Source organism: Coregonus lavaretus, assembly GCF_964263955.1.
Source record: "Coregonus lavaretus genome assembly, chromosome: 1".
Taxonomy (NCBI): domain Eukaryota; kingdom Metazoa; phylum Chordata; class Actinopteri; order Salmoniformes; family Salmonidae; genus Coregonus; species Coregonus lavaretus.
Window position 1 is genome coordinate 83900274 of NC_139988.1, and position 15332 is coordinate 83915605.

Here is a 15332-nt window from a genome sequence, read left to right on the forward strand (position 1 = left end):
TTGACACAATGCATTCTTTAAGTTACACACAACATGCATTCCTTAAGTTACACACAACATGCTTCGTGCAACACAACTCCATGGCATCATATCAAACCACATTCACATGTCCAGACTCCAGAGTCATTTTGAAATGTGCGCTGTGCCTCAGATCACAGAAGACTGAAACCTCTAGGTGATTCTCAATGCTTTCCTCAAGCATTGTTTGAATTCTAAGATGTGCAATCAGCCCTACTTATTCAATCGACCCTGAAATTTGATGAAGATAGCACGGAACAAACTCTGTTTTATGTCAAGGTGGGTGGTGGGTGATCTGACATATCTGGCCCACTCTTAAAGGCACAGAGCAGATGGTATAACCAGTTGAAGGGTCAAGGAATGAGAGGTATTGATATGCAAAGAGACAGGCCCTTCAGCCGTGTTGCGTTACAGATTTAGTTTTACAAGAATTCTCGTGATACTCTGAGGGTAGGAAAGATGTGCAAGGAGGTAGAACTTGACCCCTGACCCCTGCGCTGGTGGTCTTTTTATGTCTGCCATTTTATTTATAGTTTTATTGTCCTATACAACATTCCCGATCCAAAAAGTATGCCAACCATGACAGAGATAGGATTGCCACTTCAGCTAGATTTGAAAGAACATTACCTCATGATAAAGTCATTTTTATTGGACAATGTCAGACTTTTCATGTCTGAAAACCTACTTCTGGACTAAAACCTTTTTCAATGGAGATTTTTTATTTAAAGTGCTTTTTAGTCCATGCCGAGTAGGCTTCATCTGAGTCTGGGGAACCAGCCCTGCCATTCTAAATCCCATTACCACTATGCTGTACCTGTTTAAACTGGAAGACAGAGCACAGTCTTTATTGATTTAAAAACAACCAAACCTTAAAAATAATTCATTCAATTCACTACATTTTACAGCTGCTATATTTTTTTACTAGAAACTCTCTTTGTTGATGTCTCCGAGCAAGAGACCTAACAAATTGACTTGCATAAATAAGGTTGAATAAAGAACATTCTTTTATTTTTTTCCAGCTTTGGGATCAGGGGTTTTGTTTCTGTTCGGCTACTTGCTTGTTATTCCACTCATGCGGTGGCTCATGACTTACAACACTTTTACAACTTGACAACATTAAAATATCTTGTTCACTTGTATGTTGTTCTGAAACTGTATCTCAGTCCTTATGTACGTAGATGTCCTGTCACCCATTTATGTTGATAGCTCACTCCCACCCGGTTTATGTCTTCAGCTACCTTCAGATTAAAATGGTCATGGAGTGTCTTCATGTCCTTTTTTGCTGTAACAAAAAAAGTATGACACTGTTTTAAAAAGTGAATAAAATGAAAGAAAATAAACAAAAACACCAAGTGGAGAGTAAAGGTAGTGAGAAATGCAAAAAAAACATAATAACTTGCCAAATGAGGATGGAGGTAAACAGGAGTGACGTATCTCACGGTCGTTCCAGCGTTAGAGGTAAGTGATGAGGGAGGGATGTGATTGGGTGGAGGTAGCAGACAGGCTGTAAAGCAATGGATGTGATTGGATGGAGGTAGCAGACAGGCTGTAAAGCAGTGTTTTCAAGAGGGCCAACTTCCCACAGGAGTAAGATATTGAGCTGACAGCACAAGAGATCATATCCCCCTCACCTGACAATACTGGGCTGAACTGAGAAACTACACCAGCAGGTAGAGAGAGACCCTTGTAGGGACGATTTGAGGCCATGGATCCTGCCACTGCAGAAAATGTAAATATACGGTATTCATATATCCTCATATAGGCTACTGTTGAGTAATCAAACAACTTTGACAATAATGATGTGCAATGTTGGTTGATAATACAATGACACAATTCATCAACCAACATTGCTGTAAAGGTTCTCAACAGTTGCTGTGAGGGTTTTGGTACAAACATGGATTATTTGGTAACTTGGGAATATCTACTGTATACCAACTGTAATCAAATATGGATACTGATCATATCCATGGCAATCCTTGAAAGCATGTTGATCTTTGAGCTTTTGGATGTTTTTATATTTGCCTTTCAGTGTTTGTGGGTGTTATGTTTTTTTTTCTAGCCTGGTGAAATTGAATGGTGAACGCAGCGATCAGGCTGGTTTCACCAGGCTAGTTTTATTTTCATCAGCACGTGTTTAATTAAACTACAAAGTACTGTGCAAATATTTCTCAAGTTCCATTAGTTCATGTGCATTGTATAACAAGCATGAGTTTTTCAAAATGATTTCCACTCTCTGAACATTTATGGAATCAATTGAAACAGTTATCATTATTATTGTAATAGTAATCCAATTGGTTTGTGTTCTATATTTAAAGTTTGCATTGTGAAGTATGGTAGGATTAATGATCACTTGATCAGAGAGTAATTGAGGTGCAACCCACTGCGCTGTAAACACATATGCAGTCCATGGTATTACATCAACAGGATAGACTATTCAAGTTCCAATCAATGTGAATCAAACAGGCACTTAGATACAAAACAAGAACAGGTGGAGATTCTAAAATGTACCCAATCTCCATCTCACTTCAGTGAAAAGTGAAAAAATGATTAGGCCTACTGCACCAAGTTTTAAGAAAGAAAACGGACAGTATCTTTGGTAGCAGGCATCGCAACTATTCCAAAAAGTGATGAAGTGCTGTTTGTCCTTCAGAATGAACGTGATCTGTAAGAGGAATGCAAGCCCATGGCATGGTCTTTCCAGACATCGTCAAAGTCCTAATAAAGTAGTCTCTTCTATGTCAGGGCGAGAGACAAATTATAAATGTAGATGTAATGGTTACATCTTAATGTTCTGTGTCACTGAGACATATTCTTCGTACAATCAAGACATGCCCGAATACTACGCCACCCACATTGCTAAAGATAGCATTTATGGTGCTATTTATCAATTGGACATGGGAATAAGGTAATTGTGACAGGCTGGATTAGTCCGGTGTAACCATTAAAAATGAGCTATGTTTCACTTGTTCATTTTGAGCTCTACAGCTTAGTGTGTGCTCGTTAAAAACCGACAGCTGTCAAACACGTAGCACATCCATGTGACTCAGTAGAAAGATGTACAAATTACCTCGACTAACCTGTACCCCCGCACATTGACTCGGTACCGGTACCCCCTGTATATAGCCTCGTTATTGTTATTTTATTGTGTTACTTATTTATTTGTTTTTACTTTAGTTTATTTAGTCCATATTTTCTTAAAACTGCATTGTTGGTTAAGGGCTTGTAAGTAAGAATTTCACGGTAAGGTCTACACCTGTTGTATTCGGTGCATGTGACAAAAACAATTTAATTTGATTTGATTTATCACCGGCTCCATTAAAAATAGTTTCAGGGCATGAGTCTGCTGAGGGGAGAACAGCTCATAATAATGGCCGGAACGGAGCAAATGGAATGGCATCAAACATATGGAAATCATGTGTTTGATGTATTTGACACCATTCCACCTATTCCGCTTTAGTCATTACCACGAGCACGTTCTCCCCAATTAAAGATGCCACTAACCTCCTGTGAGTTTCATGTAGTAATATTTTTATTGACAAGGGTAAGTAATGCAATGGGACAAAAACCCAATCAGATAAAAATGGCACACCAAATGCAGTCAGTCAGTCTGTCAGTCAGTAGCCCCACTGAGAAATATCAGCCTGTACATAATATATCAAGCGGTAGTAGAACACATAACACAAGTCATTGATATGTATAAACAGACGTTTGGATGCTGTAAGCCTACTAAGTCATCCCTTCCTGTCCTGTCTGTGTCGTAGCTGAGGTAGGTAGTTACAGTATGTTCTATGTGGCTACAGGGCCCGGGGCCAGCTGTTGGTGGGAACTGTAAGAGGGGGGAGTGGAGGGCCATTACATGACTGGAGCCTTTGGTCACCGTGCATGGCGGCATGAAGTCATAGAGTTGGTGCCGCAACTCAGGTTACACCTCCATTCCTGGAACTGACTGACAGAGACGATGGCAGCCAAAGGCATCCGACTCACTCCCATGGCTTTCTCAACTCACCCATTCCTTCTCCCAAACGTGCCGGCCAGGCCGTGACAGGAAACCTTGCCCTGTGGCGGAGCCAGGCAGGACACCCGGGTTAGAACATGATCTCATTGCTTGCCGGCTTCAAACACATATAAGACGTTGAACTGAGTCCTGCAACCGTAGAACACAGACAGTTGACACTGACCATTGACTGGGGATTTGAGCTGCCACGTATACTTGACAAAAATGATGATGGGTATTCAAAGAGTACAAGAGCTGGTGGGTCTTTATGTATTTTTCAAATCAAATCAAATTGTATTGGTCACATACATATATTTAGCAGATGTTATTCCGGGTGTAGCGAAATATTTGTGTTCCTTGCTCCAACAGTGCATTAGAATCTAACAATTCATCTAACATTTTGTTCCAGTGGATTTTTATAGTGATCCACAGAATGTGCACAGTAGCGAAGAATTTAGGGTTAGAGTCTGCAATTAGGATTTCGGATGTTGGACTGTGTTCATGACCTGAGCTGCAACCTCAACAACTCTGAGATGAATATGAATTTCTACAGCAAAAGAAAAAGCCTTCTTACGCCTGTTATTGGGTGTATTCTACTCACTCCTTCTATCACAGATGCCAATGGGCATGGGGTCACAGGACACAGGACCGTCTCAGTTGCTCACATATTCCTAATACAAATGTTTTTCAAGGTTACCGCCAAGATATGCGAGGGCAACGAGCCGGGAGACGTGGAGTATTCAGAGGGAGAATACAAGACATCAGTCAACCAGCAGAAACAAGATGACCTGCGATCTCACAAGGACAGCATGGCTAACATGAATGTCCCCCTGAATTTAAATGTAAGTCCAATACTATCATAGCGTCCTTAGTACAATGCCAGCGACCTTGTTAAAAGGTTAAGCCCTAATGAGGTACAGTTGAAGTCGGAAGTTTGCATACACCTTAACCAAATACATTTCAACTCAGTTTTTCACAATTCCTGACATTTAATCCTAGTAAAAATGCCCTGTCTTAGGTCAGTTAGGATCACCACTTTATTTTAAGAATGTGAAATGTCAGAATAATTGTAGAGAGAATGATTTATTTCAGCTTTTATTTCTTTCATCACATTCCCAGTGGGTCAGAAGTTTACATACACTCAATTAGTATTTGGTAGCATTGCCTTTAAATTGTTTAACTTGGGTCAAACGTTTCGTGTAGCCTTCCACAAGCTTCCCACAATAAGTTGGGTGAATTTTGGCCCATTCCTCCTGACAGAGCTGGTGTAACTGAGTCAGGTTTGTAGGCCTCCTTGCTCGCACACGCTTTTTCAGTTCTGCCCACATATTTTCTATAGGATTGAGGTCAGGGCTTTGTGATGGCCACTCCAATACCTTGACTTTGTTGTCCTTAAGCCATTTTGCCACAACTTTGGAAGTATGCTTGGGGTCATTGTCCATTTGGAAGACCCATTTGCGACCAAGCTTTAACTTCCTGACTGATGTCTTGAGATGTTGCTTCAGTATATCCACATCATTTTCCTTCTTCATGATGTCATCTATTTTGTGAAGTGCACCAGTCCCTCCTGCAGCAAAGCACCCCCACAGCATAATGCTGCCACCCCCGTGCTTCACGGTTGGGATGGTGTTCTTCGGCTTGCAAGCGTTCCCCTTTTTCCTCCAAACATAACGATGGTCATTATGGCCAAATAGTTATATTTTTGTTTCATCAGACCAGAGGACATTTCTCCAAAAAGTATGATCTTTGTCCCCATGTGCAGTTGCAAACCGTAGTCTGGCTTTTTTATGGCGGTTTTGGAGCAGTGGCTTCTTCCTTGCTGAGCGGCCTTTCAGGTTATATCGATATAGGACTTGTTTTACTGTGGATATAGATACTTTTGTACCTGTTTCCTCCAGCATCTTCACAAAGTCCTTTGCTGTTGTTCTGGGATTGATTTGCACTTTTCGCACCAAAGTACGTTCATCTCTAGGAGACAGAACGCGTCTCCTTCCTGAGCGGTATGATGGCTGCGTGGTCCCATAGTGTTTATACTTGCATACTATTGTTTGTACAGATGAACGTGGTACCTTCAGGCGTTTGGAAATTGCTCCCAAGGATGAACCATACTTGTGGAGGTCTACAATTCTTTTTCTGAGGTCTTGGCTGATTTCTTTTGATTTTCCCATGATGTCAAGCAAGAGTCACTGAGTTTGAAGGTAGGCCTTGAAATACATCCACAGGTACACCTCCAATTGACTCAAATGATGTCAATTAGCCTATCAGAAGCTTCTAAAGTCGTTACATAAATGTTCTGGAATTTTCCAAGCTGTTTAAAGGCACAGTCAACTTAGTGTATGTAAACTTCTGACCCACTGGAATTGTGATACAGTGAATTATAAGTGAAATAATCTGTCTGTAAACAATTGTTGGAAAAATTACTTGTGTCATGCACAAAGTAAATGTCCTAACCGACTTGCCAAAACTATAGTTTGTTAACAAGAAATGTGTGGAGTGGTTGAAAAACTAGTTTTAATGACTCCAACCTAAGTGTATGTAAACTTCCGACTTCAACTTTATGTTTATGTGTTGAATTGACAAACAAAAGGTTTTCGGTTTGAATCTTGGCTATTTGCTACAGTAGCTATAACACATAAAGTGTAATCATAAAGATCATGGTACCAAGTATTACATCCTCAATTGGGAAGCAGCTTTATAGGAGTGCAAGATGTATAACATTAATTTTTTTATTTAATCTTTATTAAACTAGGCAAGTCAGTTAAGAACAAATTCTTATTTACAATGACGGCTTCTCTCTACTTGAAATGTTTGGTTCTGCAGGTAGACAAATCTGGACATCTGAGGTTAGAGACAATTGATGACCTCCAGAATATTCTGCAACTGAGGAAGTCGAGAAAGAGAGCGAGAACAGTACAAGTTTGCAAGCCACCACCCCCACCAGAGACTGTGGTAAGATAGGCCTAGTAGCTGACTAGGATGATAAAGAATCTAATTTGAGATTTAAGGATAGAGGCAACTTACAATAAGATTTGACCCTTTATAAGAAGACTGATAACTACTAAGTAACTGCTATGTTCAGTGGTGGACTGGGACCAAAAATTGGCCCTGGCATTTCTAACAAACTGGCCCATTTTTTGCCTTGAGTCCCCAACACCGACCAATCTTTTCCTTGAGGCACCCATTATTAGCGAAATAATGATAATTATGCACAAAAAAAATAACAAGTTAGACAGGCCCACTGGGCTAAAAATGGACTATCCCATCTGGCATTTGCCAGAAATGCCAGATGGCCAGTCTGCCCCTGGCTACGTACAGCTGAATCACCATCTCTCTTTACAGCCTTACTATGTGAATGAGGAGGATTTCTTCAAGGCCTGCGAGAAGAACAAACTGCCATTGATCGAGAGGTATCTGGAAAAATCGGGAGATATCAACGCTTGTGACAATGTACGTTTTTAGACAACACCGACCAAGCTGAAGTATGCCGATGCACCTCAGCTAAGCTGTGTCATCGTGTATAGTGTGTTGTAATGCAATGTCCTCCTTCCTATCCCTTTACAGTTCAGACGCACAGGCCTGCACAGAGCTTGCACACAGGGACACGTGGATGTTGTGAAGAGGCTACTGGAGGCTGGAGCTTCAATTGAGTACAAAGACAAGGTACTTTAAGCTCAAAATAACTGCAGGTCCACGGGAGGCAAGCTCTTGGCAATATATTGCACAGTCTTTGATCCTTTACTGTAAAGTCAGTTGGTGTTGATGAGAGAAAGGAACAGAGAAAAACAAGGTGGATTCTTTAAATGTATAATCCCATTGTTTGCCTTCATTTAGCTGGATGCCACTGCTGTCCACTCTGCCTGCCGAGGAGGAAGCGTGTCTGTGTTAGAACTGCTGCTCAACCAAGATGGCAGCTTCTCTGCCAGGGATAAGGTAAGACTACAGAACACAAAGCTAGCATGCCACTGTGGGTCAGAACACACACAAATATGACAAAATGCATCAGGGCCAATATAATCTCTCATGACAAACCCTGGATCTGAGATTAGGTTCAATGTGATTTATCCTTACAGATCTTAATTTGAGCCAGTTTGCTACCACAGGAAAATAATGTGGATTATAATTAATTGACATTTTTGTAGGGGTTGATACATTTTTCGTAAGAGAAAATCAAGTCTGAAATGTAAAAATGGAAATTACAAACTTCAGAAGCCTTTAAACCTCAAACACACTACAAACTGGGTGATCAAATGAAGATCCTACATCTATAAATGTTTCTTTGTTCGTCCATTAGCTGCGCAGCACTCCCCTTCATGTTGCAGTGAGAACCGGTCACTACGAATGTGCTGAACACCTCATCCACTGTGGAGCGGACGTCAATGCCAAAGATAGGGTGCGCTATTCTCATTCAGTGTAGGAATTAATTTGCTCCGATATACACTACCAGTCAAAAGTTTGGACACACCTACTCAAGGGTTTTTCTTTATTTTTGTATACAATTTTTTACATTGTAGAATAATAGTGAAGACATCAAAACTATGAAATAACACATATGAAATCATGTAGTAACCAAAGAGGTGTTAAACAAATCAAAATATATTTTATATTTGAGATTCTTCGAAGTAGCCACCCTTTGCCTTGATGACAGCTTTGCACACTCTTGGCATTCTTTCAACCAGCTTCATGAGGTAGTCACCTGGATTGCACTTCAATTAACAGGTGTGCCATCTTAAAAGTTAATGTGTGGAATTTGTTTCCTTTTTAATGCGTTTGAGCCAATCAGTTGTGTTGTGACAAGGTAAGGGAAGATAGCCCTATTTGGTAAAAGACCAAAGTCCATATTATGGCAAGAACAGCTCAAATAAGCAAAGAGAAACGACAGTCCATCATTACTTTAAGACATGAAGGTCAGTCAATACGGAAAATGTCAAGAACTTTGAAAGTTTCTTCAAGTGCAGTCGCAAAAATCATCAAGCGCTATGATGAAACTGGCTCTCATGAGGACCGCCACAGGAATGGAAGACCCAGAGTTAACTCTGCTGTAGAGGATAAATTCATTAGAGTTACCAGCCCAAATAAATGCTTCACGGAGTTCAATTAACAGACACATCTCAACATCAGTTGTTCAGAGGGGACTGTGTGAATCAGGCCTTCATGGTTGAATTGCTGCAAAGAAACCACTACAAAGGACACCTATAAGAAGAAGAGACCAGCTTGGGCCTAGAAACATGAGCAATGGACATTAGACCGGTGGAAATGTGTCCTATAGTCTGGAGTCCAAATTCATGATTTTTGGTTCAAACCGCCATGTCTTTGTGAGACACGGTGTGGGTGAATGGATGATCTCCACATGTGTAGTTCCCGTGTTATTCCACGTGTTATTTCATAGTTTTGATGTCTTCACTATTATTCTACAATGTAAAACATTTAAAAATAAAGAAAAACCCTTGAATGAGTAGGTGTGTCCAAACTTTTGACTGGTACTGTATATGCCTTAGAATCTAATCAGAGTTATAAACCGGGTGGTTCGAGCCCTGAATGCTGATTGGCTGACAGCCGTGGTATACCACGGGTATGACAAAATATGTATTTTTACTGCTCTAATTACGTTGGTAACCAGTTTATAATAGCAATAAGGCACCTCGGGGGTTTGTGATATATGGCCAATATACCACGGCTAAGGTCTGTATCCAGGCACTCCGTGTTGCATCGTGCTTAAGAACAGCCCTTAGCCATGGTATATTGGCCATATACCACACTTCCTCGGGCCTTATTGCTTAACTAAGTATGAAACACCAATGTAATGGGTCTTTTAACTATGTTTTGTTTATTATTTTTTACACAGGAAGGAGATACTCCCATGCACGATGCAGTGAGACTGAACAGATTCAAAATCATCCAACTACTCCTGCTTCATGGAGCCAATCCAAAACTCAAGAATTGTGTAAGCACTTTACTAACATTGCCAGCAAACTTGTAACCTCAATCTATAATGTAGTATAGAATGTGGTATTTTGTTTGAAAAATACGATTGAAAAAAAATAACACCTTTGCTCGTAAGGCTTACATGTATTCAGAGATCAAACTAGTGATAGCAAAAGGTGACAGGATTTATCCATAAACACAGTGCCATCTTGTGGTAATGAGTAAGATTTAATCTGAGATCAGAAGAAATAAACCCAATATCAAATCACAGGAAAACATCAGTCAAAAGTTATTGCTATAACATACCACTTACTACTATTGAGATAAATCCATCTTTGTTTTTCTCCAAAACAGGTGGGAAAGTCACCATTGGATAGCACTCTGGAGTGGCAGAGTGGGGCTAAATCCATTCTCAGCAACTTCAAGGATGATGCAAAAACTCCAGTCAAGTCAAGTAAAGTCCAGTTCAGTTAAATTGCATTTTATACAGGTCTCAACGCACTCAGAATGAGTAGATAACAGCGAAAAATAACCCAGTTCCTTTGTGGAGAGCGGTTGTCAAAGTGATTATCTGTTGATTAAAGATATACAGCCTCCAAGGTTTCATCAGAGGGGAAGAGGCGAAGGGAGAGGATTTACTCAGCCCAAAATCTGTCCACGTGAGATAAGCCCTTTCCATTTTTAGAGCGGTCACGCGACTATCTTGTCAATATAATAGATAATCTTTGGTTTAATTTAGGCTAGGCTGACTTCTAAGACCGGAGTCAATTCTTGTGAACTAGCAGAGGTTTGGGCTGGAACTTTGAGATAACTGCATTTGCTCCCAGGGATGTTTGTTTCTTTAGATGCAGCTTATTGGAAGTCTGAAATGCTCAAGGTTGACAAATGAACTATAGGGGGAAAGAGAAAGTTCAAAGTTTGGAAAATGTAGATGTGACTTGCCTTATGACATCAGCATGACCATAGCATGCATTCAGTTCTAGAAAGAAATTACTTTGAATCGATACATTCTTAATTTCTCTTTAATATAAAAGAAAAAGTCACAAAACAATACTGTTCCTCAGACAGCAAGCCTGTGGCTTCAAACTGGTCAGTGAGAATACAGGATTTGAAAACGCTTGTGTGGTGTTAATGCACTTCCTGATGTAATTGCAATATTTCTACTACCTGTACATTTTGCTTATTATTTTACATTAACTTACGAAATAAACAGCATTGCCTTTGCTATCCCAATTTGTTTGCTTCATCTAAAAGGATCAAGCGTCATCATAGTTGCTAATCCATGACAAACTATATAACCACTGACCATTATAAAACAGTCACATTAACACAAATAAGGATATTCATAAAAGGGCATTTACATAAACACATTCTCTATTCATCCAAAAGTATTTTACTTTCTACTATGCCGTCTCAATCTTAGCCCTCGGATGCTGGAACATCCTCCCGTCTCTCAGTCAACGGCTGGTCTTTCTTCCTAGTGTGTACAATACCCAAGGCAGTCTTGTTTCTGTAATGACAACACAGTCAATTCATTGGTTCTCTTGTGCCACAAATACTGCTTTGAGACTGATATATAAGTAATACATATAGTTAAATGACAGTGTTACATTATAAATCACAAAATTAACATTCCATAGATGGGCTACTCACTGTCCCGTTTAACCAAGCGAAGACACCATTTGTCTATTCAATTAAATCGACCAATGTGTATAAACAGCAGCGTATTCACCTCGATGTAAGCGGACAGCTCGACGGTTGGTGGAGATCGCAGCTTTGCAGTCTCCTTACGACAGGCTAAAAAAGTAGGCCTCTGGGCTTCATTCAAGGACAACAGCAGTGACACAGGTTGGCCAATCACACCTGCATAAATCTGCACTCTATTCTAGTAGCCTACATCAAGTACTGTAGGTAACGTAAGAATACAAGGTAACGTAAGAATACAAGTTGCCAATGTCGTAGGGTCCTCTCAACTCAAGGGGCTGAACAAGGAGAGACACAAAATAAATTTACATTAGTAAGGTTCCTTTCAGGAAGATGTTAACATGCTCAATGTTCATATGATTGGCATCTAAGAGGGTAAGACAACACCTCATCTAAGGGAGCAAGACAATACCTCATTTCTATCTTACCTTTTCTGCCCCACTGGTCACAATCGCATTCTATTTGAAAGAAAACATTGCGGTAAGATGCACTGTTTGAAAATGGCAGGTGGATTAACAGGTGAACACCGATGGGTGTATGTGTTTACTTTTCCTTTGCACGTCTCCATGAGACTGAAGGAATTTGCAATGGTGTATCTTCTCATGGTGGAGTCACGGATTGCAGGTGTGTAACTTATCTCAAAGAACACACCTCTTTCAATTGCCTGACACAAGCACACGTTACATCACTTTTATTATATATATATATATATATATATATATATACACACACAATGCTATGAAAAATTATTTGCCCCCTTTCTAATTTTCTCTACTTTTGCATATTTGTGATACTGAATGTTATCAGATCTTCAACCAAAACCTAATATTAGATAAAGGGAACATAAGTGAACAAATAACACAACAATTACATATTTATTTAATAAACAAAGTTATGCAACTCCCAATTCCCCTGTGTGAAAAAGTAATTGCCCCCTTACACTCAATAACTGGGTTGTGCCACCTTTAGCTGCAATGACTCCAACCAAATGCCTCCTGTAGTTGTTGATCAGTCTCTCACGTCGCTATGGAGGAATTTTGGCCCACTCTTCCATGCAGAACTGCTTTAACTCAGTGACGTGTGGGTTTTCAAGCATGAACTGCTCGTTTCAAGTCCTGCCACAACATTTCAATTGTGATTAGGTCTGGACTTTGACTAGGCCATTCAAAAACTTCCAATTTGTTACTTTTTAGCCATTTTCATGTAGACTTGATTGTGTGTTTTGGATCATTGTCTTGCTGCATGACCCAGCTGCGCTTCAGCTTCAGCTCACAGACGGATGGTATGACATTCTCCTGTAGAATTCTCTGATACAGAGCAGAATTCATGGTTTCTTCTATTAAGGCAAGTCGTCCAGGTCCTGAGGCAGCAAAGCATCCCCAAACCATCACACCACCACCACCATGCTTGACCTTTGGTATGATGTTCTTATTGTGGAATGCAGCATTTGGTTTACGCCAGGCATAATGGGACCCATCTCTTCCAAAAAGTTGACTCAAGTTTGCCAAAAAGCACATGGATGATCATCAAGACTCTTGGAAGAACGTTCTATGGACAGAGGATTCAAAAGTATAACTTTTTGGACGACATGGTTCCAGTAATGCCTGGCGAAAGGTGAATTCCTCTCCCAGTCTCTGGTTTAAAGCAGAGTGAAGCAGGTTTTCCTCTAGGATTTTGCCTGCTTAGCGCCACCCAGTTTATTTTCATCCTGAAAAACTCCCCAATAGATGTCAAGCATACCCATACCATGATGCAGCCACCACCATGCTTGAAAATAAGGAGGCAGTTACTCAGTGATGTGTTGGATTTGCCCCAAACATAAGGCTTTGCATTCAGGCCAAAAAGTGTATTCCTTTGCTGTTTTTTTTTGCAGTATTACTTTAGGACCCTTCTTTATGAGGCTTTCGAAAAGCTCCCTGGTCTTTGTAGCTTGAAATTCAACACTTGACTGAAGGATATTGTTGGAGATTGTTGACAAAAAAAATGAAACCCGTGAATACTTTTGCGAGGCACTGTATACATACTTACCCCATTTACTGGAGCTCTTTTGAAAAAGAAGGGTTATTTTTCTGTCACTGCCACACAGATGATATCAACATCAAATGTCATGCAAGCTGCCTATTGAAACAAGTAGAAGACCTAAATGAGCAGAAGGTCATCCTAACATACATAGTCAGTAGTGGATGATGCTGAACAAATGTACCTACATGAAACAACTTCTCTGTTTTAGGATAGACAGCCACTAAGTCATAGGCTTTGCACTCTGCAGTTGGTCTCTGGGAAGGGACAGATGTTATTTGAAAAATCATGCAATATGAAAACTGTCAGCAAATGTTCAAACGGCTACTGCACACGGAGTGTACTAAACATTAGGAACACCAGCTCTTTCCATGACAGACTGACCAGGTGAATCCAGGTGAAAGCTATGATCCCTTTTTGATGTCACCTGTTCAATCCACTTCAATCAGTGTAGATGAAGGGAAGGAGACAGGTTAAAGAAGGATTTTTAAGCCTTGACACAATTGAGACATGGATTGTGTATGTGTGCCATTCAGAGGGTGAATGGGCAAGACAAAATATTTAAGTGCCTTTGAACAGGGTATGGTAGTAGGTGCCAGGCGCACCGGTGTCAAGAATTGCAATGCTTCTGGGTTTTTCACACTCAACTGTTTCCTGTGTGTATCAATAATGGTCCACCACCCAAATCCAGCCAATTTGACACAACAGTGGGAAACATTGGAGTCAACATTGGCCAGCATCTCTGTGGAACGCTTTCCATGGTCCGACGAATTGAGGCTGTTCTATGGGCAAAAGGGGTAAACTCAATATTAAAGGTGTTCCTAATGTTTTGTACATTGGACACAAAGTGTGATGGTCTGAGGCCACAACTGTCAGTCGGTTTAAAACCTTGATTGTTCTGGATTTACCCTGTGCAAAAGAAAGCGGACATATATAGGATAGCTAGCATCATGAAAAAGTATTTCATTATATGTCAACATTACTATTACGCCACACTACCTGCACTTTGGAAAATGTATCAAAACAGCTCTGAGACACATTTTGGTTTGCCAATTCCCTGTAAACATAAGCAAACAAATGTTAACAAAGGTGAGGACAGCTCTCTTGACTTGGTGAGTTATAAACAGGGAACACCGAGCAGCCTACCTGTTTCTTTTTCTGCAAATCAACCACATAATTGATGGCAACTGTGGAGTATCCAACTGAAACATGAAAACATTACAGTACTTGATTAGCAAATCAATCAAGACATCTTTCAGCTAGTTCTGGTCCATAGTGCGACGACATATTGCGCGTTGCCTCAAGCGATGAACTAACGCGTAGACGTTAGCTAAAACGATTCAGCGAATCTGAAGTTAGTGTTAGCTTAACAGTTTTGCAAATGTGAAAAAGATCAAACAGTTACGGTGCGCTGCTGTTGCAATAACACTCTGAAGTCGTTTCTTATCGGTTGTGTAGCTAATAGGTCTATCCACCACCATGGACTCTTCAGGAGCACCATTCAAACCCTCAACCCTTTTAACCGCTGCTGCATAGGAAATGCTCTGTACAACCCTAACTTTGGCCACCTCATTTTCTTTCACCCTTGTCGGGCATTCAAAATATGTGGCTTCATTGTTCCCACCACAATTGCAACATTTCACTTTTTCATCACTTTTATAAACACATTAAATTA

The 15332-nt window shown here is 40.3% G+C and overlaps 1 protein-coding gene and 1 pseudogene across 2 annotated transcripts; one reads left to right on the forward strand and one right to left on the reverse strand.

Moving 5' to 3' along the window:
- Nucleotides 1-1723: 1723 nt before the first annotated feature.
- Nucleotides 1724-10408, forward strand: LOC311117830 (uncharacterized protein; the record flags this gene model as incomplete). The annotated part of the gene is made up of 9 exons (XM_084157569.1): nucleotides 1724-1747; nucleotides 4705-4854; nucleotides 6833-6961; nucleotides 7352-7459; nucleotides 7574-7672; nucleotides 7844-7942; nucleotides 8304-8402; nucleotides 9855-9953; nucleotides 10289-10408. The coding sequence occupies 9 exons, from the start codon at nucleotides 1724-1726 to the stop codon at nucleotides 10406-10408; spliced, it is 927 nt and encodes a 308-aa protein (XP_084013695.1).
- A 929-nt stretch (nucleotides 10409-11337) lies between these two features.
- Nucleotides 11338-15138, reverse strand: LOC311117930 (ribonuclease P protein subunit p30-like; annotated as a pseudogene). Its single transcript has 12 exons — nucleotides 15063-15138; nucleotides 14804-14859; nucleotides 14657-14714; nucleotides 14502-14566; nucleotides 13846-13914; nucleotides 13667-13756; nucleotides 12186-12302; nucleotides 12067-12096; nucleotides 11879-11916; nucleotides 11667-11747; nucleotides 11494-11503; nucleotides 11338-11444 (listed from the first exon to the last, which is right to left on the reverse strand). The product of its transcript is annotated as a ribonuclease P protein subunit p30-like (transcript).
- Between the last annotated feature and the right edge of the window lie 194 nt (nucleotides 15139-15332).